Source organism: Myotis yumanensis, unplaced genomic scaffold, assembly GCF_028538775.1.
Source record: "Myotis yumanensis isolate MYYU_CA2020_CCGP unplaced genomic scaffold, mMyoYum1.0.hap1 SCAF_17, whole genome shotgun sequence".
NCBI classification, from domain to species: Eukaryota; Metazoa; Chordata; class Mammalia; order Chiroptera; family Vespertilionidae; genus Myotis; species Myotis yumanensis.
This window is the reverse complement of record NW_027223768.1, coordinates 41,411,514-41,436,826: the sequence shown is the minus strand read 5'-3', so window position 1 is coordinate 41,436,826 and position 25,313 is coordinate 41,411,514. Positions and strand designations below refer to the sequence as shown.

Below are 25,313 nucleotides of genomic sequence, written 5' to 3'. Positions count from 1 at the left end.
TTCCTCCTTCCCATGACCGCTTTCACCCAAAGGCCAGCCGCAGGTTCGCCTTAGGGACAGGACACTCCGCAGGGAGGTGGGCGGGCGTGGGGCAGCGCCTTCAGTGCTGCAGAGCTCCTGTGGGATACAAGTGTCACAGGTTTGCCACACAGGCCAAGACTCTGCCATGCAGACCTTGGGGCTCAGCAATGCAATATTTTTATTTGTGAAAAGCGTATGATTTTAAATCCGTTCATATGTTCTAAATCAGAAACTGACATGCAACCTGCTTGCCTTAGTCTGACAGCCGCTCTCAAAGTGAGTGTGTTCATGGGGCGCCGTTGGCGGTGGGGGCCGTGTCTGCGGGGCCTGGGGAGTGCCTACACGGCTCACAGCAGGTTTGAAGAAGAAGGCAGCGCCCCTTCTGCAGGTGGTACTGCTGCACACGGGTGCGGGGACGGGCTGTGCACAGGTCCGTGCGGAATGGACGTTGGCTGGGAGTGTGGCCCTGCACAGCGCTGCCCAGCCCCCTCCTGCCACCCTACACTCAGCCTGCACCTTTTGGGTGTGGTATCGGAATGCAGTGAGATGCTGGGTGATTGGAAAAGTGGAGTGGCTGGCCCCGCGGGACCTCGGCTGTCTGTCTGTGTGAGGAGATCTGGTAGAACTTCCAATTGGGCAGCCCCTGAGCGCCCTGGCCAGCTGAGGGTAGAGCTGTGGGCAGACCAGCGAGGGACGCTGTGCTCAAGGTTGGCTCTCAGAGGTGGCCATGCCCGTTCTGGGCCTAGCACCCACTGCCTTGGCTACCAGACTGAGGGCCGTTCCAGCAGTGGCACTCACCACCGAGCGGGTGGAGGGTGGCCGCCTGCGTTTGCTGGCTTTGCCCGGAGAGCACCCTGTGTGTTGGGGCACAGTTGTAAACCCTCGCATTATTTTGGTTGCACGCTGGAGTGCATGTAAGCTCCCTCAGAGTGTCTTCAGCTCACATCGCTCACGAATGGAACCACTTCCTCCCCGACCAGCCCTTCCCATGTGACCCCGTTGTCTTTCCTTCGCCTCTGGGCCGATGGATTGGACCCTGATAGACAGAACTGGGTGGCGCACTGGCTCCCAATCGCCTAGGGACACAGTGACACCCCGTGTCCTGCGCGTGTCAACAGTGACACTGGGGTCTGTTCGCCTCTCAGTTTTTCCGAATCCGACAGTTTTGGTCTCAGGATCTCCTGTCAAGATGAAAGCCTCTGCTGTAGGTTCCCACAGGCTGTGGTTGGTGTGGGGAGTGCTTGAAGGGGGCGGGAGGGTGTTGTAAGGACTAAGAGAGTGAGGGTCGGCCAGGACAGGGGGAGAGGTGGTCCAGGCCCAGCATCTCAGAGCCCTTCTACGCCCACTCCCGCGGGCCATGGCTCCTTTCTCACCCTGGCTTCCCTCCAGAGGGGCTCCCGATGCACCTGGAGCACCTGCTAATGCCATGGCAGGCGGGTCCGGGAGGAGTGCCTGGAGGGAGACTTACGGAAGAGCAGCGGTGGGGGAAGTAGGAAGTGGCAGTGGGGGTGGGAGGGGATGGGGGCGGGCAGAGCGGCAGGCAGGTGTGTCTGTGCAGGGCAGCGGCCTCCAGAGAGGCAGGGACACGCTTCCCGGGTCCGCCACGATCGAGGAGCAGTTTCCTAAGGTGTCCTGTCCATTTGGAAACACGGGCAGGAGGAAGGGCGGAGGGCGCGGTGGGTGAGGAATGCCAAAGGGCGCCATGGTTTCTCTTCTCCGGAGGAGGCGGCAAGTCTTGGGCCACGTGGGGCTGTGACCGGGGTTAGGTTCATCGCCACACGAGGCAGAATAAGAAGGGACCGGAAACAGTGTCCTTCTCAGGCAGGCGCAGGCTCTGGGAGGCCGTGCTGTCTCCTCCCCTGGGATTCACTCGTCCTCCGCCGGGGCGCCAGGAAGGGCTGGTCGGCGGGTGACAGGTCTCAGCGGGGAGACACACAGCTCCTCTCGCATGCGGGCGGGTTTGGTGACGCCAGGTGAGGGGGGATTCTTACGTTATTGACTGGGATTCCCAAGGCCGGGCCACAGGCCTCTGTCATCTGCGTGGCCGTGGCCGTCACTGTGGCAGAGTTTGCAGGCTCTGTGCCCGGCGCCCTGCTGAGGCGCTGCCCTGGCCAGGGGAGGGGATGTGCCTGGGTTGTGATCTGGGGACGCTGTGTTTGTGCTGCACCTGGAAAATGTGCTCAAATACAGCAACGTCCAGACTTTCCCAAGGACCCGGGGGAGCAGGTTTTTGTCCCATAAAAACCTGGGTTCACCCTTTCTCAACGGCCACCTTCCCGTGTGGTCGCCCGCGCAGCCATTTCCTGTCCCTCCCTGGAGGTGCCCAAGTGGCCAAAGCCGCCAGCCCCGCGGGACCCAGCATCAGTGCGGCCGGGAACACGTCCGTGTCATTCAGCGGCTCATCCCCTCGGGGAGAGGCCTGCCCACGGGGTCAGGTTGTCAGGTGTGTGCTTCGTGCAGCAGGACGGCTTCCGGGGGCTCCTTGCTGGTCGCTCCGAGTTGGGCCTGAGGAGCTCCAGCTCAGACCCAGGAGGGGAGTGAGGTCTTGATTTCAGCTGCTTGCCTCTCAGCCTCTGCACCAGCCGCTAAATGCTGCTTCTCCGGTGAAGGGAAGGAGCAGACCTCGCTCTAGGAGCCTGGGACCTCGCCCCCAGCACCGCTGCCGGAGGCCACCACCCCCACTGTGCACAACCTGCGTTGGGGGCTGAGGGAGGGAGGGCAGGGGGGAGTGTGTGGTGGACTCAGCAGCCACTCCCCAGGCCCGCCCAGGGGGCAGGGTGGCGCAGGGACCTCGAAGGCATTCTCAGGGCCCAGTGCTTTCCTCGAAGCCATGCAGCCTGGAACCACTGGGAGCCAGGACGCTCCCTCTGAGGCGGTGACTCATCTCTGCAGAGTGAACGGTGTAGCCATGAGGCCACAAGCCCATCCTTGTGTTCATGGCTTGAGCTTCTAGCACTCATGGTGGACCCCAGGGTCTGTGTCCTGGGCTCTGTGTGAGGGGGTGGGTCTCTTGGCAGATGGAGGGGCCAGTGGGCAGGGAGCCTTCTCTCCACACGTGAACTGCGAGAGCCTGGATCTCTCAGGACCCACGTCTGGGAGAACCATCCTGAAGCCCCCTGTCATCTTTGAAATACCCTCAGAGATAAGGGGACTAGAGATGCCTCCCAGCCCGGACGGGGCGCTGACCTCGGCGTCTTCTCCAAGGATGATAGACCGACGGCTGTGGGAGACTCCGGGTCCTCCAGGCACAGAGCCGCCCCAGCAGCCACCAGGCAGAGGGAAGAGAAGAAGACCTGGGCACTGGGGTTCATTTCAACTGAGCCGCGAGGCTGTCACTCAGCAAAGCAGACCCGACCCGTCTGGCAGGCCAGGCAGAGTGAGCTGCACAGCAAGTCGGATCTGTTCTCTGCTGGGTCTCTATGTCCCACCGCCTTCTCCCACAGCGGGGACCCCTCTCTGTCCCATGGGGGCCCCTCTCCATCCCTCGAGTCCTCGTGTCCTCATCCCAGAAGACTCTGCATGGGCTGGAGGGCAGGCGGTCTGTGGGCTGAGAGATGTCGCCAACTCGAGGAGAACAAGACACATTTTCAGGCAAATAGAGTAAGAGCCCCAGTAGCTAAGGCCTGGCCTAGGTGGACAGGTCTCTGAAGGGAAAGGGAGAGCCTGTTATTTAAATAACGGGAGTGGCGAGTTATTTCCACCGAGTTGCCATCATGTGCCGGAAGCTGGCTCCTGCCCAGTGTGGCCTGGAAATCGGGCGTGGCGTTCGGGGAGCCTGTTCAGGATGGAGCTTGACGATTAGAGAAACGGAAGCCCCTGGACCGCCAGGTATTTCTGTCTTCGGGGGTCTGGCCCCTTGGATGGTGCCGGTGGAGAGGAGGGGCCCCTCGGAGGACACCCAGCTCAGCACCCGTCTCAGCTCGCGGAAAGGCCCCAACCGGAGATGGGAAAGACGGGGAGCAAGGGCTCCGCAGACTCTTCCCCAAAGCGGAGACATCACCCCCCACTCCCTCCAGTCACCGCTCTGGGCCTCTCCTGTCCCAGGAGCTGGTTCTCTCCGATGTGGAGGCTGGAGAGCGAGGCCCGAGGCAGGTCTGCCATGGTGCCCTTAGCCCCCTGCGCCCTCCCTACTCCCCCCCCCCCAGCACCCCCGGCGTGAGTCTAGCACACCTGCCCGGGGTGGGGTCTAACACCCACCTTCCCGCCCGTCACAGGTCACAGGCTTCGTGCCTCCAGGGCTGCTGGGATGTCCAAGCAGCAGCAGAGCCCTGTCTGCCCGGCCCCGCAGCCCTGCTGCCCCGTGCCACTGAGCCCACTGAGCCCACTGAGCCACACGGGCCGCACGGAGGCAGGTGTGGCTGGGAGGGGCTTTTTCACCCGGTGACCTTCCGTTCTGAGTGCCTGGGGTCTTCTTTATGGCGGCTTTGGGGTCTCTCCCCTCTGGTGTCTCTCTCCCAAGCCGCAGAGACAGACAAGCTACACCCCTGCCTCCAGCCCGGGGTAGCCCTCCTCGGCCTCCCGCAGGTCCGGCAGCATCCTCTCCTGGCTTTCAACCTGCAGCCACCAGGCCCCCCAGCCTTCCCCGTCCAGGCTGCACTGACCACCCAGCACCCCTGTCACTCACCCAGATGTCCCATCTCCCAACTCAGCCACGTGCCCGGCAGGACCCAGAGAGTCCCCTCCAAGGACTGAGGCTCTTCTGTCCGCTGCAGGCCTCCTCTCCCTGCAGATCCTCCCCGTGGTTGCTCGGACTTTTCTGTGACTTGCCTCTAGTTACTAACCTGCCTCTTTCTAACTCCCCTGTGATGTAACCAACGTGAAATCACTCTGCCTTCTAGAGCTCTCTCTTCCTTCCTTCCTTTCTCTCTGCAGCTTGTGTTTGCTTGGGTTGGTTAAGCTCCCCAAAACAAACAACCCAACCCTCCCCAAACCCCAAAAGAACTCGGCTAAATAAAATTCAAGTTCTCTCTCCCTGTCCTATACAGTTTCTATCTGGTTTCCCTCCCTCAGGTGGCTTCCATTCCCCAGGCCAATTCGTGGTCCAGAGTGGCTGCTAGAGCACCAGCCATTGCATTCACCGTCCAGCCGGCAGCAGAAGGGCGAGGGGAAGGAATGCTTTCCTGTGTTTGGACATTCCTAGGAGCTTTATGTCCAACTTCCACTGACCAGAATTTTGTCACAAGAGACATGACCACATGATGGGGGGCAAGAAAGTTCCTCTCCTCCCGGTGGCCATGAGCTCCCCTAAAATCAGGGCTCTGTTAGTCTACGGAGGGGGGTGTTGGAAGAAACCAACACATCAACCTTTCCCTTCATCTCTGTGCAGGTCCCAGGCAGGAGAGAGACACATTCTGCAGCTCCTATCCCGACATAAGTATTAGAGTTCAAGTGCACATTTGCATGGTCAGCGGTGGCGGCTGTGGGCAGGGTCAGTGTAGAGGTCAGCGAGCCCTTCTTGCCTGTTCACTGAAAAGCCTCCTTTCACGCCCACGTTCGACTTCCCGTCGCTTCCTCAAACCTCGATCTGAATGGAGGCTCTCGACTCTCCTGGTTATAATTTATTTATTTTTTAATGGAAAGTTGAGAGCAGCTATTAGAGATGGCTGGCAGGCCCGCTCGTCGGACACAAGGTGAGGTTGCCTCCCAGCTAAGTGGTTCCCAGAAGGGTCTCAGCTTCCAGGACGCGTCTTCCGGGGGGAACTGTGCCAGGTCGGCCACCTGGACGCTCCCTGGCCCGGGAAGGCTGGCTGGCCGGGGCTCTGCTCAGCAGGAGGCGTCCAGAGGGCGGAGGGCGGGGGGCGGAGGGCGCACAACTGCTCTTGAGCTCTGGGAGGAGGAGCAGGAACGGCCCGAAGGAGGAGAAAGAGGCGACCCAGGAGAGGACACTGCCCCCCCACCCGCTGGCCTCGGGTCCCCTTCTGCAGTGGTGGGCGGGGGGGGGGGGGGGCACAGACCCCCGTACACAGAGACAAAGCCTTAGCCCTGCCTCGCTCGGCGCTCTGTGCTCCCGCGGCCCTTCCTCAGGGGGCTGATTGAGATCCAACCAACAACTGCAAAGCTCCGTTACCAGCACTGACATGTGCTTTTATAAAGAGCGCGATTGCATCCTTCAGAGAGCTACAGTGTGGTTGGTGTTGTCGACACTGAGTGGTAAGGGAACCGAGAGGAAGGGGCAAGGTCACGCGGAGGGCATCTGGGCCCGGCTCTGTCCCATGCGCTCCTGTGCGCCCCGAGCGCCCTGCCGCGGGCTGGCAGGAGGACCTGCGCCCTCTGTGCGTTCTGGGGGCACTAGAGGAAATCTGCCGTGAATTTGCTCCCCCGGGGAAGCAGGCAGTGTGCTGGTGCCAGGTCCTCTCAGCCACCCGGTAGGTTCATCTCTAGGCAAACGAATATGGAGGCTTCTCCTGCTTCCTCCCCGGCCACGTCCTTTAGAAACTGCCACCGTCGAGGCGTCCCCGTGTCCAGGGGACACAGGGCACACTGACGGGGTGACGCACTTCTCACGCTTCGTATGTACAACTTGGCAGGAAGCCGTTTCCCGCTGTGGCTCCCTCTCGGGTGGTCTAGGCCCCCCAGGGCTTCCTGTCCCTCCACCTCTGGGCCTGGTGGGCTGGCCCACGTGGGTGAAGTCCCACCTCCCACTGTCCTCCGAAGCTCCTCTCAGGCAGAGGCCCGAGCAGCAGGCCTGGCCCGAGCCACCGAGGCAGAGGACACGCGCCCCGTCCTGCGTGCGAGACCAGGCCTCTCAGATCCTGCTGTGCTGTGAAGCCCTCGGGCCCCGGCCTTCTACCTGCTGAGCCCGGACAAGGAGAAGGAGAAGGGGAGTGGAGGGGGCTGCAGGACGCCTGTCTGCGAATCTGACCCCTGGCTGCCTCTGCGGCCCCAGGCCTGTGGGTCCCACCGCGCCCCTGAGCTTGGAAGGTGGAGAGACAGACAGCACAGGGTGCTCCGCCAGGTTGGAAGGTCCCAGGGACTGGCCTTCTCATCCACAAGCTCCCCAGGCCGACGGCAGGGCGTGGGGCCTGGGTCAGTCTGAGGCACCTTCTCTCGAGCCGGCGTGTCAGCCTCAGGAGCTGACGTTGTGACTCCTTTCCACTGGATGGATGGACGAGAAACTGAAGCCCACACAAAGGAGTTTCCCATCAGCCACCTGGGCGGAGGCCGGGGTGAGGAACAAGAGGACACGCTTTCAGCCCACCTTTGGTTCAGAAGCATCGAATGGTGTCACTGTCACTCCCAGTGGAGGGAGGAGCCTCGGGTTGCGATGTCACTGCGCCTGGGAAGTGAAACGAGGGAGGAGACCAGGGTCGCCCAGGGATGGTGGGTTGCCGTCTCCACACCTCCTCTGGCAGCCGCCGCGTCCACAGGGCAGCTGGTTGAGGTGTGAGGGTCCTGGGGGTTGGAACCCGGGGGCGTCTTGAAGCCCATGCTGAGTCCTGGTGGAAATCCCAGCACCCACACACTCCTGCACCTGCTGGTGCCGGTCAGTGATGGGTCCGTGAGCCGAGCGTTCCTCATGGGCGCCCTTGCATTTTCAGGAATTTAAAGAAATTCAGACGTCAACAAGGACTTCCTCCTTCCCTGCCTCATCCCAGGATCCATCAAGACCTGAGCATCAAAGGCAGTGTGTGTGTGTGTGTGTGTGTGTGTCTGCACATGTGCATTCACATGCGGATCCTTTGTGGGAGAGGCCGGCCTCAGGCTTCCCGAGTCCAGGCTGGAGTCCAGGACCCAGGTTCCGGGCGGCCCTGCCCTTTGCTTGGCCCTTGTTTTCCGTTCTCTGCTCCGTGACTTTGGAGTTCACTTCACCTTTTATGAGGTGATTCCACTCTGCGGGTGCGAGCGCTCGTGAACAGATAAAAGGCGTAACTGGTATTTCAGGAGGCCAGCACGTGGCTCTTTCTGTGAAAACGCAAGGGCATCTATCTCCATCCGACTCCTGTCCGAGTTCTGGCGGACGGGGTGGCAGAGCCACCTGGGGCGAGGCAGAGAGCCCTGCCTCCCGTTCCTCCCCCCGGGGGTCGTGAAGCCCGGCCTGTGGACAGTGGGACTCCCTGCCTGGAGGGACGCCCTGTGCCTTCCCATCAGACAGACAGAGTGGCCAGAGAGCGGGAGGGCACCCACCGGGGGAGGTCGCCTCACACCTGCTCCCGAACACCTGTCTGCTGTCGGTCTGTCTCTCAGCCCAGGTGTGGTCCCTGCACTGCTGTTCACATCCAAGGACAATGTTCTCTGAGCTCCGGCCTCCTCCCCACCTGTGGGTGTGAATCCAGCCTGGGCGGCTAACCTGGGGCCTCCCAGCCCACCTGTCCTCGGTGAAGAAACAGTGCCCTCTAGTGGGCCCTGTTGGAAGCTGGTCCGGCCTGGTCGTGGCTCAGGCCAGACAACCCGCTCCAGGGCTGAGCCTGGCGTTGGTGTGTTTACCTGGAGAGGAAAAGCGGAGTATGAACAGGGGGGTCCTCTTATCTCGGGGGTTTCAGTAAAGAATTAACCCAGGGCCAGTGCGGGAGAGGGTGGGTGTGACCTCAGATGCATGTAAAGGGGTGTGACAATTTCTATAGAAATCACTTACCTGCTGGGACTGGCCTCTGACATGAGGGGGTAGATTTGTGAGAAGGAACTCTTCCTTTAAGAAATACGGCCAAGAATTCTGAGCCGCGGCCTATTAAACCCCTTCATGCACAGGCAGCAAGGGGGATGGCCCTTTAAGGCCGGCTTCGGTGGCAGCTGCTGGGCTAGGAGCGCGGGAGGGCAGGGCGGCGGCGCCGTCAGGGCCGGAACCTGATCGCATGTGATGGCTGTGGATTAGGTAACAGCTCCGCCATGGAATTGGATCTGGAGGGCTCGTTTGAGTCCTGCAGGCGCCCGGAGATAAAAGGGACCTTTTAAATAATCATTCCGTCTCCTGCTCGCCAGCGTCAGAGCGTCGGTTCTGCTTAGGCCATCGCCTTCTTGTTTATTTCACGTTGGCGGGATTTGTTTAACTGACTGGTTTGCCTATCAGTCCCACACCCATGTGTCGTGGGCCCAGATGTGCATGCAGGGTGTGAGCTGGGCACGTGGCTCCCTCAGGCCCCGGTGGCAGCCCCGGGCCGTCGGAGGCAGAACCTGCCCCTGAACAGAGTGGAGGCGAAGGCTTTCTCTTATCCTTGCTGTTCCCATAGGTACAATTTTTTTCTCTGAAATTTCTTATCGGAGCCCCCAGCATTTGTGGTGCCTCGTATTTTTATCATACCAACTTCTTATTGTCCACATTTAGAAACCAATTAGATTACATTTCAGTAGATCCTCATTTCTTTTGGAAAGTATTTCCATAGGACTCAGAAAAGGACAGAATCTAAGTGAAACGCTCACACTTCTACTGTGATTTTTAAATTCTCCCTCAACTCAATGGTCCTTCATGTGTGCAGGCACCCACCCTTGTCCGTCGGACCCTCCGCAGCGGGCACGGCTGCCTCCCGGGGTCCTTCCAGCCATAGACATTTCCTCCCTTGTTTTATTGAAAACCAGGCCTTTGTCCAGACCAAGAAAAATAGTAACTAGGTCGGCATGTGGGCCTGTGCGTCGCTATGCTTCCTGTTGGTTGTTTAAAAGAGGAAGCGAGGCCTGGCCGCCAGCTCAGTGGTTGGAGCGCCGTCCCATGCCCCAGGAGGTTCCATTCCCGGTCGGGGCATATTCCTAGGTTGCGGGTTCGATCCCTGGTTGGGGCGTGTCTGGGAGGCAACTGACTGCTGTTTCTCTGTCATTGCCTTCTACCCTCCGCTCTGAAGGCCACCGCGGGTCCGCGCGGCCCATTGCACGGGCGCGTGCCTCAGGGATGTGATGCAGGAGTGGGTTTCCTGGTGAACCACTCTTCTGCTTGGTTCTCGTTGTCTGTTAGACACTCACAGCCCTTCCCTGGCACACTCCCGGGCTCACCAGGTGCACCCCTCCCTGAACAGCTCTTGCCCCGCTGGTCCAGTGGCACGTCTCCATGGGTCACAGGACCCTGCCAGCCCATCCCCGGCGTGTGGACAAACTCGGGACTGCTGCTCCCGGGCCTCAGTCACTCCCCTCCTTTCCTGCCCCTCCCAATGCTTTCCCATGTTTCTTCATTGGACATTCTTCCCAGGTTCCCTCTGGACAAAGACCTGGCTGCTGGCACCCTCACTGGGTGTGCTGAGCTGTGTGCCGGGTGCAGGGTGTGCCAGGGGTGAAGGAACCACCCGCTGCCCTGCTGACCAACTAGATCACTCCCTCCCTTAGTCCACCCTCTCCCCATCCTTTGCCTGCCCAGGCACCACTCTGCAGGCACCTGCAGCCCCGCCCTTCACCGCCCCCAGGCACTGTGAGTGCTTTCAGTTCTGGTTTTCCCCATCTGGTGCCCACTAACGCCCCTCTCTGTCTCCCTGCAGTTCTGAGCATCCGAGGCGCCCAGGAAGAGGAGCCCACAGACCCCCAGCTGATGCGACTGGACAACATGCTGCTGGCGGAGGGGGTGGCAGGTCCCGAGAAGGGGGGCGGCTCGGCAGCGGCAGCGGCGGCCGCGGCGGCCTCTGGAGGGGCCGGTTCTGACAACTCGGTGGAGCACTCGGACTACAGAGCCAAGCTGTCGCAGATCAGACAGATCTACCACACGGAGCTGGAGAAGTATGAGCAGGTAATGCCCGCCGGGCCTTGCTCCGCCCAGACTCCGTCACCTGCAGTCCAGCACGCCTTCCTTTCACATCGTGGGGGCATGCGCGGGTGCCCTCCGCCCCCATGAACAGAGCGGGGTCTCTGGGGCCCTGGAGTCAGACAGACGCAGGTTCCAATCCTGCCCTCTGCAATGGTGTGGGGCCTGTGTGACTATGTCTGTGAGTGTGTGTGGGAGTGAGTGTGTCCCCTGCAATGGTGTGGGGCCTGTGTGACCGTGTCTGTGAGTGTGTGTGGGAGTGAGTGTGTTCCCTGCAGTGGTGTGGGGCCTGTGTGACTGTGTCTGTGAGTGTGTGTGGGAGTGAGTGTGTCCCCTGCAATGGTGTGGGGCCTGTGTGACCGTGTCTGTGAGTGTGTGTGGGAGTGAGTGTGTTCCCTGCAGTGGTGTGGGGCCTGTAGGACCTATGAGTGTGTGTGGGAGTGAGTGTGTCCCCTGCAATGGTGTGGGGCCTGTGTGACCGTGTCTGTGAGTGTGTGTGGGAGTGAGTGTGTCCCCTGCAATGGTGTGGGGCCTGTGTGACCGTGTCTGTGAGTGTGTGTGGGAGTGAGTGTGTCCCCTGCAATGGTGTGGGGCCTGTGTGACCGTGTCTGTGAGTGTGTGTGGGAGTGAGTGTGTTCCCTGCAGTGGTGTGGGGCCTGTAGGACCTATGAGTGAGTGTGGGAGTGAGTGTGTCCCCTGCAATGGTGTGGGGCCTGTGTGACCGTGTCTGTGAGTGTGTGTGGGAGTGAGTGTGTTCCCTGCAGTGGTGTGGGGCCTGTGTGACTGTGTCTGTGAGTGTGTGTGGGAGTGAGTGTGTTCCCTGCAGTGGTGTGGGGCCTGTAGGACCTATGAGTGTGTGTGGGAGTGAGTGTGTCCCCTGCAATGGTGTGGGGCCTGTGTGACCGTGTCTGTGAGTGTGTGTGGGAGTGAGTGTGTCCCCTGCAATGGTGTGGGGCCTGTGTGACCGTGTCTGTGAGTGTGTGTGGGAGTGAGTGTGTTCCCTGCAGTGGTGTGGGGCCTGTGTGACCGTGTCTGTGAGTGTGTGTGGGAGTGAGTGTGTTCCCTGCAGTGGTGTGGGGCCTGTAGGACCTATGAGTGTGTGTGGGAGTGAGTGTGTCCCCTGCAATGGTGTGGGGCCTGTGTGACTGTGTCTGTGAGTGTGTGTGGGAGTGAGTGTGTCCCCTGCAACGGTCTGCGGGACCCAGTGTTCCACAAGCTGCCCCAGGGTGGTGGTTCGTGGCAAAGAGCTGAGCTCTTGGAGTTGAGGCTGTTACAGGAAAGGGTGGGAGCGGCTGCGAAGGGCAGAGCCATTTGTGAGGGTGAGGATTCTCATTGAAGGGCTCCTCCAGCTGAGACCTCCCCTCTACACCTGCACGCTCATTCACACACGTGCACTCACACACACATACACTCACTCTCACACTCACACTCAGTCACACACACAACCTCACAATCTCACACACACACTCTCACACACTCACTCTCACACACACAATTTCACAATCTCACACATGCATTCACACTCACACTCAGTCACACACACAATGTCACAGTCTCACACACACTCATACAATCGCTCACACACTCAGTCTCACACACAATCAACATCTCACACACATGCACTCACACTCAGTCTCTCACACTCACAGACACAGTCACACATGCTCACACACACATGCACTCACACACACTTATGCATTCACTCACACACACTCACAGACTCAGTTACTCATACACACTCACACTGACTGACAGAGTGACACACAGTCATACACACGTGTACTCATACACACTCACACTGGCTGACACAGTGACACACACTCATACACACATGCACTCATACACACTCACACTGGCTGACACAGTGACACACTCACACATCACACTGTCTCCGTGGCCAGCATGAGTCCCTACACCAGCCTTCCCTCATTGATTGACAGATGTCTGGTTTCCCCGCCTTGACGGCAGCCTTGTCTGGACACCACAGCTGACTTCCTCCCTTGACTGTCAGGCCCCTGGCTTTCTCTCCTTCCTTGGGTCCCAAAAGAAGAGGGAGGAAGAGCAAAAGGGGAAGGCCCTGCCCTCCAGTCCACTTACGACTGTCTAGGTCAGTGTTGGCGAACCTTTTGAGCTTGGCATGTCAGCATTTTGAAAAACCCTAACTTAACTCTGGTGCCGTGTCACATATAGAAATTTTTTGATATTTGCAACCATAGTAAAACAAAGATTTATATTTTTGATATTTATTTTATATATTTAAATGCCATTTAACAAATAAAAATCAACCAAAAAAATGAGTTCGAGTGTCACCTCTGACACGCGTGTCATAGGTTCGCCATCACTGGTCTAGGTAGAAGGCAGATGCAAACTTAATAGACAATCTAACTTTTAAAGTAGAAATAGGCATTTAAGAAGTTAAAGTGAAGAAGGTTTCATTGTTGTACTCAGATCTACCTACCTTCAAAGTGCATTCTGCCAAGGCCCTTCGTTAATGAGATAAACTGGCGCTTGGGCCAGGCCTGGTGAAGCAGACGGGTGGGAGGCTCGGCCGGGAAGCCAGCTGTGCCACCCCTGCCTTCAGAACCACGGCCCTACCGCAGGTTGGCTTGTGTGGACATTCCCGGGCCCAGGGGTGTGCGTGGAAAGCTGGCTGACCCAGGAGCCAGGGAGAGGGCAGTCGCCCTGAGGGATGGGGCACCCTGGGAAGACACGGGGACATTCCTACGAAGGTTCCCGGCCTCTGGCTTCTTCCTCCTTCCCTCCACCAGTCAGCCTGTCTCTGGCATAACTGCCTGGCCTGGCATCCAGGGAGCTCACGCCCAACTCCCGGGCACAGGAGAGCCTGGAGCGCGGCCTCCCCCCTACACCCAGCCCTGGGGTGGACGTTAGATGGGAAGGTGTTGGGAACTGGCTTTGTTCTCAGCATAGAGCTGACTGTCTTCCTGATTTAACCCCAACTCCTCTGTCACCCCAAATGAGGAAGCCACGACTACTGCATTTTCCTCCAGGGCATTCTGTGCCTGGGTGCCCGGGACAGGTACTGTCATCATCTCCGATGGGTACAGGCGAGGAAATGGAGGTCTTGAAGGTCAGATGATGTGCCTGGGGCTCAGCCAGTGTGGGCAGGTTGCCCTGGGGCCCGGCTGTGGCCACAAAGGGCCGAGCCCGCCCTCCGTGGCTCTGTGGACTACTTGCTGGCCCCAGGAGCCTGGAGTCATGTTCACCCTCAGCAGCTCCTCAGGCAGGTACCTGTGCCCCTGACAAAGGTGCTGGGTCCTGGGTGCTCCGGGGAGCCCGTCGTCACAGAGCCCTGCTCACGTGTGGTGAGGATGGCCCTGGCCATCACTCTGAAGAAGGACTGAGAAATCACCGCCTCACCCACGCGGGCATTTCCGGCTGAGAGCCGAATCCACTCAGCACATCTGTGTGCTTAATCTCGTGCTCATATTAGTTGTGCTGCTTATTATAGTGAAGAGCAGGTTGTAGGGGCCTGTGCCTATGCCGTTAGCCTTCCAGCTGGTCTGACTGAGACCGATCTTACTCACTTTTCTGTGACCATTCCTCTGGCAGCTTTTGAAAAGTAGGAAAGCTCAGTAGAGGAAATGGTGTTCGTACCTAGATGCAATGATCAAGTTGACTCTTGAATAGTTTTGTGTGTGTTGTTTTAATTTTAGTTTGTTGCTGGTAGAGAACCAGGTGTAAGGAGCCCTGAGGGCTTCCCGTAATGTGCCCTCCCCCCCACCCCTGCACCCCGCCAGCCACCACAGCTGCCTGCACCGCACTGCCCACCGGGTTACTGGTCCGCAGCTGCTGAAGACTCTCAATAGAAAGAAGGGGAGGAATTGTTTTGTTCCTTAGACGGGGTTGGTACACGTCTTCAGCAGCCACCCTGAGGCGGAGGCCTGGGGAGCTGGCTGTTCTAACAAAGCCGCCATGGCGGGAACCTGGGGGCTGGCCCACATGCTATCTTCAGAAAGCGGGGCTCCCGCGGCTTTGCAAGCTCCCAGCTTCTGTAAGCAGTGCTGCCGGAACTTGGACGGGCCAGTCTCCAGGGCTGACCTGGGCTGGTCGCTCGCACCCCCGATGAGACTGGCCTCCCCTCCTGGGGGAAGGGTTAAGGGAAGAAGGTGGATGTAAGGCCGATCCAAGGCCCGGAGCCAGACTTTCTCAGAGGCGTTTGCTCTCCCAGGAACAGCCTTTCAGAAACCGCCACCCCTGGGGGCCGCTGCAGTGCTGGCTCCGGGAAGGGACCGTCCCATGACCCTCTCCAGCAGTCCCCTCCGTCCCAGAAACCACCCACCTGTGTGGGTTGCACTGACTGGCAGTTGTAACCCGGCCATGGTTCTGAGGGGGCAGCCCAGCACCAGGGCTGAGCCTGGGGGACGGAAAAGGGATGCAGGCAGTTGAGGTCTGGAGAGATCTGGGTCGGGATGTTCTGTCCGTCTTCCCGGACTTGGAATGTCGTAAGCTGCCGGCCACACATCTGAGCAGCTGGCCAGCAGCTGTCTGGCTGCCCCTGGGCAATGGGAGGGGGACTCCACTGTCTGCCTGTGGCTGAGCAGGAGGCCCCAGGGAAAAGGCCCTAACAGCAGGCAGTGTGAGTACTTTTATTCTCAGCAGCGAAGCACATTAATTTTGGCCCCGCCCGTAGCTTTGCGGTGGGAGCCAGTGCCCTTGGCAATGCCTTCTCATTGGCCCCCCGAGGTGGGGCTGTGGAAAGCCGCTGTGGCTGCCCCAAACCCGCACCCCAACCCAAGCCTCCTGGAGTCCCACAGCTCACTGCTGAGTTTACCCCCTTTTCTGTACACAAAGTGGGGTGCTTCAGGGCAGAGGAAACTTATAATACAGAGCCTGTTTCTATGGCAGCATCTTAGTGGAGAGCAGAGGCCACCTGCACCGATTGTGCATGGATTGGTCCTCAGCAGGTGTCTGCAGAGTAGAAGGAAGGTACCTAGGAGCCCTTTTGTTTTTACCAGGAGGGAGTCTGAGGCCTGGAAGAGTTCACCCAGTTGTGATAATACTTTGGTTCCTAAGTTATCGGTCTTTGAAGAGACAGTGATACACGTTTAGATGGCCCAGTAACTCAGTTCCTGCTCGCCGTACCTCCCAGGTGGGTGTTGTCACCCACGTCACTAATAAGCAAGATGAGGCAGAGACGCGATGTTAGGTGACTCCCGAAGGCCCTCAGCCATGGGAGTCCCAGAGGGGACTCCTCCTCGGCCTCTGCTGTGTCCCAGCGATGGGCCCCACCCGCAGGGCACGGCTCAGGAATGTGGGCACTGCCAGGCTCGCTAGAGGGTCAGGAATGGTCGCGCCCACCCAGATGAACAGAGGGAGCTCTGGGTGGTGAAAGGGTTCACCCAAATCCACGAGGAGGCAGGTCAAGACCAGCCTCCCAGTCCCAGAGGGTGCATCTCTGCACACCTTAGGGCAGGCAGCCTCAGAGGATGGCTCGGGGAGGGGCCGTGGCTGGTACTGTCGCTGCATCATTGACCAACAGTAGGGCTTCGTGCTGCTGGAACGTGGCAACGCCTGTTGTCGATCACGAACGCATTTCGTGGTTAAGACTGGGCTGGACCCTCTGAGTCTTGGGTTCTCACAACAGCCTTTTCCTTTACACATCGACTCCACTCTGACGGCATTGCGTGAGTTCACCTGGGAACAGGTGCTTTACTGAGTGCCGAGCTGGGGAACCTGGCTACAGGTGATAAGGACAGACACTAAAGGAAAGGGCAGCGGGTCAGAGGGGAGGCCAGGATGCCTGGGCCCGAGGGCACCGCGGTTACACCCCACTAGTGTGTGCAGGGCGAGCCCCTGAACCCTCTAAGCCCCGCGGTGAGGCTATGCCTGCAGGCCCCTCGCGTTGTGGGCACAGGGCCTCCCAGAGGCCAGCGAGGAGGGACTCCTTGTGACAAAAGCAGGAGTGGAAATGGGTTGGTGGGAAGCTTAGAATCCCAGGATCCCACTCTTCCGTGGACGAGGCAGGACGTGCTTTTGTGGCCCCACACTCTGTGGCTGTGAACATGGGGGGGGGGGGGGGGTTGTGACGTGTATTTTACACTGAAGTTATCTTCTTGTCCTTTACAGTAGTAAAATCATGGGGGAAAAAGATCGAAACATGGTTAAGAATTTTCTTTTCTCTTAAAATCTATATGTGGCCCAAGGTTAGCATCAGGCCGTCACTTGGTCTGTGCCTCCGACTTGACAGAATGCCACTAACGCCCTGTGGGTCGCTGCACCCACATCCCGGGCGCCGCACGCCCGCCAGCCCTCACTGCGTGTCCTGTCCCCGCAGGCCTGCAATGCCCTGTGGGTCCCTGCACCCACATCCCGGGCGCCGCACGCCCGCCGGCCCTCACCGCGTGTCCTGTCCCCGCAGGCCTGCAATGCCCTGTGGGTCGCTGCACCCACATCCCGGGCGCCGCTTGCCCGCCGGCCCTCACCGCGTGTCCTGTCCCCGCAGGCCTGCAATGCCCTGTGGGTCCCTGCACCCACATCCCGGGCGCCGCACGCCCGCCGGCCCTCACCGCGTGTCCTGTCCCCGCAGGCCTGCAATGCCCTGTGGGTCCCTGCACCCACATCCCGGGCGCCGCACGCTCGCCGGCCCTCACCGCGTGTCCTGTCCCCGCAGGCCTGCAATGAGTTCACCACCCACGTGATGAACCTGCTGCGTGAGCAGAGCCGGACCAGGCCCATCTCCCCGAAGGAGATCGAGCGGATGGTGAGCATCATCCACCGCAAGTTCAGCTCCATCCAGATGCAGCTCAAGCAGAGCACGTGCGAGGCCGTCATGATCCTGCGCTCCCGGTTCCTGGACGCGCGGTGAGTCGCCCTCCGCCCGGCCTCTGGGAGCGTCCAGGGGGCTGGGGCTGCGGCCGCTCCAGGCCCGGGTTTCCCCAGGGAGCCGAGGAAGGGCGTGGGCCAGGGAGGCCACTGTGGCCAGAGCTGCAGGAAGCGTGGGGCTGGAGGGGCACGTCCATTCCGGAGCAAGGACGACGTGGCTATGGGGACAGCAAAGGCAGGGCTTTTTCCTAGTACGGGGGCCTCCTTTTTAAAATTTATTGATTTGAAAGAGAAAGAGAGACCGGCTTGTTGTTCCACCCATTTTTGCATTCATAGTCGATTCATTAGTTGATTCTGTATGTGCCCTGACTGGGGATGGAACCCACAACCTTGGTGTATGGGAGACAACGCTCTAACCCACTGAGCGCCCGGCCGGGGTGGGGACCTCCTCTGTGGGCCCGTCTTTATAGGGTCTCACTAGCACGCAGCCCGACACGTTCCCTGGAAAGGCAGTTCCGTTTGAGAGCTGGGACCCGCTCCGGGCCGTGTGCAGGCCGATCGCCACTGCCACGCTCCGGGCTGAGGTTAGGAGAACAGACGGCGAGACACGGTCCCGGGGGCACAGGGAGCGAGGGCTGGTGCACAGGGGCCGAACCTTGGCTCAGGTTCCATGTTTTCTTTGGGATTGCTGCTCAGGGCCTCGTGTGAGTTCAAAGAATTCAGTTGAAACCATGGATACAAAGGCCCTTTAAGACCGAACCTGAGAACAGATGACAAGCCATGGCTCTCAGCCCCTCCTCCCCAGACCAGAGGGTTCGGGCAGTGCTGGACTTCTCCGGCACCCGTGTGATCTCGCAGACGCCCCTCGGAGAGCCTGCCTCTCTGGCTGCACCTCGTCCCCAGGGGCATCTCCCACGAAGGCGGAGTCACCTTCCTTGTGCCATTTTCTGAAGACAATCCCACTCTCCGATTTTTATCATTAAACAGATGTATCAGGGGTGCACCGTTTCACGGTCATGGCTTTTTCAGACAGGCTGGCTGCTCTCTCTGCATTTGTCTCCCCTGGAATCGTGTGTTTCTCTCTGCTCCATCGTGGCCTTTGCCACCCACAGGCCCGGCATCCCCTCACTCCCTGTTGTTCGGTGTGTTGTGGGCCCCCCTGGAGCGTAGCGTGAGAACGCCAGCCAGCAGCCTGCCTCTGGGCCGGCGGAATAGCCAAGAGAGAGTGAAACTGAAGATGGCTTTTCCTGGCTGGGCGTGCCGATGAGCGGGGAGGGGGGTCCCCGAGGCAGGACCCTGCGTCCCCCTCCTCCAAGGCCGCCAGCCTGGCTTCTCTCACGCAGGCTCTTCCTCGAAGGGCGGCCTGCAAGTGACGGGCGGCCTCCGGTCCCTCCCTGAGTGCAGCCGCCACTCTGCCATCCCCATGGCAACACCCCGAGTTAAAATGCTGGAGTTGGTATTTATGTTGGCAGATACTGAAAAAAAGAAAAGTTGGACCCAGAGTGAGTTCTTTTCAAGAAAGGAGGCGGGGAGAAGGGGGCAGGCCGGCGCCCAGACTGTCCCTGCTGCATCCGGGCCGCGGTCGGACGCACAGCCAGGGCCTCGGCTCCCATGGCCTCCACGCTGACCATTTCCTGTGGCCCGAGACCATCCCTTCCAGGGAGCTTCGTTCCTGCTTGGGGTGCGACCTCTGAATCACGGCCTCTGAGCCACGGTCCCAGTGAGCACAGCTGAGCCAGTCGTTCTTGGCGCTTATTCTCAGGGTATATTTGGTGTCAGTGAAAGAATATAACCCCCAACGCCATCCAGGGCCAAGCCAATGGCTTTCTGAGCACAAATATAGTGTGCGGCGCCTGCCGGGCAGTCATGGCCCCTCCCCGCTGCCGCGGGCCAGGCTGCGGGGGCTCAGCAGAGAGCGAGGGGTAACGGGGAGGGGTAACACGCAAAGGGGATGCATGTGTGCTAGGTCACCACACATGTAGATGCACATGTTCCTGCTGTGCTGTGCACACCCCTGTGTTCACTCCCAGTTGTCTCCTATACCAGCCACAAACTTAGCCGCTAAAACAGTGCCTCACCGTCCCTGCTGCCTGGGCTCGCAAAGCTGTGACCCAGGTGCCGGCCAAAGCCGGACTCACCTGAGGCCCAGGGCCTCTTCCAAACTGTCTCCATGGGGCAGAGTTCAGTTCCCACAGCTCTGGGGCAGGTCCAGGCTCTGGGAGCCGCCCCCCCAACAGGCGGCCCGCACGGCCGGCAAGGGGGTCCCGCCATGGCAAGCGTTAGCCCAGTGCCCCCTCTCCTTGGACTCCCACCCGAGGACCAGAGCCTGCGCTGCTCTCAGTGTCCCCCCCCTTACCCCCCACCCCCCGCTCCCAGGAGCTGTGAGTGCGGGTCCCCACGGGCTCCGTAGAACCCGCCTCCCCCTCTTTCCCTGAGCTCTGCCCAGGTTTCGTCCATGCAAGTCATTTCCTTTTCCTCTGCCTTACGTTGGCTTAACTGAGCCAGAAAATGGCGGCTTAAAAATTCCACTCATTCATTAATTCACCCATTCATTCAATGTTCATCATCTCATGCCATGCACCAAGCCTCGTGCTGTGCAAGTGTGGAGATTAAAGCGGTTTACGGGCAAGGTGCCAGCACAGAGACCTAGCAGGCTAGCGCTCAGAATCCAAACTCTACTCCTTTTCTTTGCAGTTAAAAGAGAGAGGACTTATAAACCCCCTTAATCAGCGGTCGCCAACTGGCGGTATTTATGTTGGACTGGTGGTCCGTGAGGTCCAAAAGGTTGGTGACCGCTGCTCTTAATGATTGTCTGGCAACAATTTGCCTTTTTCCATAACCTTTTGCTGGTGAGAACAGCAAGAAGGTAACCATGGTGAGAAGTGCTGTGTGCGCCTCGCCCGATAGAGGGGCTGCAGAAAGGGAACAGCGATGGGGCCATGGAAGAGGAAGGACCGGGAGGGAGGCGCTCAGAAGGGCTCGGTAGAGATGGATTTGTTCACCGAATAGAGTCCAGATGCTGAGCTAGCACTGGAACAACAAAGATGAAAAAGGCGTGCATGGGCCCAGCCTTCAGGGACCTCATCTCATGGCACAGAGGCTCTTAGACACGTGAACTCCTGGGACACAACTGCCAACCCCGAGTGGCCAGGAGGGAGTCAGGGTGGGCACAGGCCTGAGTCTCAGAGAAGCGTGAGGTCAGCGTGGCAGGAGCCATGGACAGCGCCCTCCAGCAGCCACACAGCGCGGCCTGAGTGCTCACTGTGGGCTGGCACTCGGGTTTTAGATGAGCACGGGACAGCCCCTCCCCGTGGGGACCGCCCGGCAGTTGGGAGACATACACCTGTGCACATGCTGCTGAGAAAGGCACGGCGGGTGGGAAGGCAGAGTGTGGAAGCCAGGAGTGTCTTTGGGGGACGGGGCGCATGTGGTGTGGCTGGGTGAAGTTGTGTAAACATGGGTAGGATTGGGGGCAATGGGCACCAGGGACAGGATGGCCCCCCTGGAAAGCCAGAGCTGTGTCCTGTATCCAGGACCAGGGCACTGCAGGGCTCGGGCTCAGGTCAGCATTAGGGGTAGAGTCAGGGGTGGTGTTAGGGGTAGGGGTAGGGGTAGGGGTAGGGTTAGGGTTAGGGTTGGGTTAGGGGTTAGGTTAGGGCAGGGGACAGCATGTATGGTGCTTAGCAACGTAAGTCCACAATGCCTACGTGTCCCACAATAAAATCTGTCAGATTCAAGGAGTTTTTTCTCTAATATGCTGCATTTATCCGGGAATAATTCATCCACATCCATATTTCTTAAAATCAAAGTCTAAAGACCGACTCTCAGAGGTTTGAATGGCCTGGTTCGCGAGCTGATAACACTTAAAGCCAAAGCGAGTAGCCCGGTGTCTGCGTCCCTGCACCTATCCTGGGAAGTGTGTCACTTCCGCTAAGTTTCTTAAATCCTGACAAATCCTGGCCCCGGGGTTTCGCCGGCCTAGCTGTGTGGCCTAGGCTGACACAGCCGGGAAGGAGTGGGGAAGCAGGCCCACCAGGCGGTGAGGCCTCCCGGGAGACTGCCCCCACAGGAGCAAGGCTCTCCCCATCAGGGCAGCGTTCGGGGCGCAGCGCCCAGGCCCCGAACAACTCTCTCCAGGCCCAGAGGAAGCCAGAGGTGATGCGCGGACAAGCTTGGTACCGAGGCAGCTCGGGCTCCCCCCGAGACCCCGTCACACGGGAGCTTCAGACACTTGCCTACTTTTCAGTTGGGTTTTTAACTCAACTGCCCAGTTCTGATGCTGGTGACCCAGAAACCCAGCGTGATCGGGGAGAGCGACTCGTCTTGCAGTGTCTGGACAGATGTGGCTCATACCTGTGGACAGATGGTGCTCACCCGGTAAAATCAGGCACTTCATCGTGTTAATTAATCCACGCGGGACCGGAAAACACAATATTAGCTGAATTTCCTGTCTAGCACGGTGGTCCGTGCTTTCTGTTGGCTAAATTGGGAAACTCTATCCTGGCACAACCAGGGACGTTCTGGGCATCTTGTCCATAAGGAAAAGCTTTTGATAGAAGCAAGAAAGGCAAGTGAGCTAATTTTATTTTAAAGAAGGAGGCCCCCACTCGGGGGTGGGGCGACGACCAGCGTCTGCAGTGCGCGGTGTCCCCACACAAGGCCTTCCTGGAGGAGGCAGTGAAGGAATTCTCACTTTAAATTAGTTCAATTAGCACTTTTTTTTAAAAGGCAGAAAAATGCTTTTATTCAAAAAGTGGTCTTGGGCTCAGCCACCTGTGTGTGCATGAAAGCAGGCAGCAGGCATCTGATCTGCCATGTAGGGCTGTTCTTACCTGGAGATGCCGCTTCGCTCCGGGGCCGGGAGGGCAAGCCCTCGGTCCTTCTGCCTCGCCAGGCCCTCTTCCGGGCACAGTGGGTGTCTCGCAAGTGGGTGTGTGATGGCTGTGGCAGCCGGCCCCTTGGCACAGTCCTGTCTTCTCCCAGTGGACCCCTTCTCTCCCTGTTGGTGTGAATTTGGTGTGAACTCGTTTTTGTGTCTCGTTTGCTCCCTTTCTCCCGTGCAGGCGGAAGAGACGGAATTTCAACAAGCAGGCGACGGAAATCCTGAATGAATATTTCTATTCCCATCTCAGCAACCCTTACCCCAGTGAGGAAGCCAAAGAGGAGCTGGCCAAGAAGTGCGGCATCACCGTGTCCCAGGTGAGGCCCGGCTCAGCCTGCGCCTGGGGGCAGCCCCGGGGCCTGCAGGCTCTAGCAGCTGAAGCCCTAAGACAGCAGGGTCAGCCTGCGCTGTGTGAATAGGGAGCTTCGGGCCAGGGCCTGGGGAACTGGCCAAGGACCAGCTGGAACCAAAGACCCAGTGGAGGGCTGTTGAAACCAGGGCTCGGGTTCCTCCCACCGACAGCCCGCTGCCTCCAACACGGAGGAGCTTTCAAGGAAAGTTCTCCTGTAGTTTCTCAGACACAGCCCATGCCTTAGCCCACTTTCTGCCCCACCCAGGAACTCCACAGCCAGGGGACCAACTGTCACGTGAAAGGGACAGACGTTTCTTCTCTCTGCGCTCACTGACTAGGGTGTGGGGAACTAACGGCCCGGTGTGCACTGGAGTGGTCGCACACATCTCCGAGTGCCCCTCCCCCAGAGAGCCATGATGTGACTGGTGTCCGTTGTCAGGGCAAGATGCAGTATGTTCACAGACTCGAGTCTTCAGCATTCGTGTGAGAAGGAGAGGAGGCAACATTCATACGTAAGAGGGTCCGTGCCAACTTCTCGCTCAGTTGGAACCTCGGATTCCACACTGATCTCTAGCTGGGACCAGGAGGGAGAGTCTGAGATCTACCACAGAAAGACTTCCTCGGCATTATCTCACGTGCAAGAGACCCAAATGGGTCTCCATGGCGGGTGGGGGTGGGGTGGGGTGGGGGATTGATGTATTGCGGTATTGTGGAGTTCGCTAGACAGCTGCCTGTCCTCTTGAACAAGCTGCGCAGCTGTACTTTGTTGAACCGAGTCCTGGCTCCTGGTACTCCCTGCAGGGCGCACTCCCATCAGCCTGCGATGAGCCCAGCAGAATTAGGCCTGGCCAGAGTATAGTTTCAACACGGGACCCCAATGACGAGCTTGCCAGGGGCTCCCCAACAAGCTGTGTGATTTTGCAGCAGCGTTAGCAACACCTTCCAGGAAGATAAGGTGGGAAGATCAACCCCTTTGCAGCTCCACCTTCCTTAGCCGCTGACCCAGTGGAAGGTCATTTCCAGTCCCAAAATCCCAGGAAGCACCACCCCAGGGGCGGGGGCGGGGGCCCTCTGTCTGGGCCTCACCCATTGTCCTCTGAGCCTAGACCCGTGGTCCACGAGGAAGGAGAAGTGACTTTTCCGCCTTTGCTAGGTGTGTGGTGGCGCCAGCTGTGGACCAGGTCCCTGATGCCCAGCCAGGGCCCTGCCTCCCTCCCTTCCTCCCTCCCTCCCTTCTTCCTTAACAATGGCCCCTCACAATCCTGAATCAAAACCTCAGGGGCAGGGAGGAGGGAGTCTGTTCAGCAGCTCCCCATGCCCTTGGCTTGGCGAGCACTGTTCTGCATGCTGAGGGACCTCGTCCACATTCACGGCCGCAGACATACCTGCTCCCCCGGGGCGCCAGCTTCACGGGGACTCTCCATGCTGTGCCCACGGGCTCTGGGGGCGTCGTAGGTTCACCGTGCCCTCCAAGTCTCTCCAGAGGAGCTAGGGCTCCACCGGCCCGGGACTGCCTGTCAGACCTCAGGCCATGATGCTGAGCAGTGAGGTCATTAATGAGACACGGGTTCTATGTGTCGCCCAGGGCATGCGACAGCCCCTGGTGGGCCACCAGGCATTCCGGACAGAGCTGGCACCTTCCCTCCCGTTTGGCTGTTTTCTCCTAAAAGGGAACTGTCCCCAACATGTCCCCCTGCACCTCTTCCTTCTCCTGTTTTCTCGCTTGTAGCTGATTTCACCATCCCTCAGGCGTGTCCTTTCTTCCTCAGAAGTCCCCCAAACTACCATCATCCCCCGTTTCTCAGCTCACCCAGGCCCTCCAAGGAGCCCTCTCCTTCCGCTCCCTGTCCCACCAGCAGTCAAAACGCAGCCCAGCTACGTTGATGCTCATGGGGTGGGGCGTTGTCCAGGGAGAACAGGGATTGGGGGGGACTGCACAGCGTCAGAGAACGACCCAGCCATGCCCTCCTCTGAGTTTGATTTTTAAGCAGAGCCTTGGCGTTTCTGCTGTATCACCCACTGCGCAGAGCAACGGGGGTCAGCGTGTGAGACTGAATCTCGCTCACATATTCTAAAGTCGGTGTCGTTTGCAAGAATTCCCTTTGTCCGCCTTCGGCACAGACGCTGTGTGTGCCGAGGTGCAGGAGCACCGCCCGCCCCCGCCAGGCACAGCGTCCGCTTTGTGTTACGTAAGCCCCGGCATTTCAGTGCTAAGTCACATCTGGAATCTGGGGCATACACGCGCCTTCCTAGGCCGGGATCGGGGAGGGAGGCTCGCGGGCGCTGCCCCAATTGTGTCTGGCAGAGGCCGGGACAGCTGCTGTGAACCTTGCCAAGGGACTGAATTCACAGCGAACGGGAACCAGGCTTATTCCGAGTGTTGGCTTGCACGCGGGAGCCTGGAGCCCCAGTTTCTCCCCAGGTCGAGCGGGTGGCCTGGCACACACAGCGAAGCCTGTGGGCCTGACCCCACGGATGCTGACACGGTCTTAGCACCACGGCTAAGCACCCAGTCCACATGAAAGTTACCTAACCCCGAAGAGTCTGCATTTCACCCATCATTGTTGACCTAGGTTTACATGGATATTTAAAGGTCAGTGTATGTTTATTGCCCAAAGTCA

At 59.2% G+C, this 25,313-nt stretch overlaps 1 protein-coding gene across 2 annotated transcripts in view; it reads left to right on the top strand.

Annotated features, from left to right (window-relative positions):
* The window catches only part of PBX1 (PBX homeobox 1), a 209,893-nt gene that overhangs the window by 157,040 nt on the left and 27,540 nt on the right, over positions 1-25,313 (top strand). For both annotated transcript variants that reach the window (XM_070397493.1, XM_070397494.1), the window contains 3 exons: positions 10,416-10,660; positions 17,307-17,497; positions 22,522-22,657. In XM_070397493.1, the coding sequence (XP_070253594.1) occupies positions 10,416-10,660; positions 17,307-17,497; positions 22,522-22,657 (572 nt within the window). The remainder of the gene's footprint in view (positions 1-10,415; positions 10,661-17,306; positions 17,498-22,521; positions 22,658-25,313) is intronic.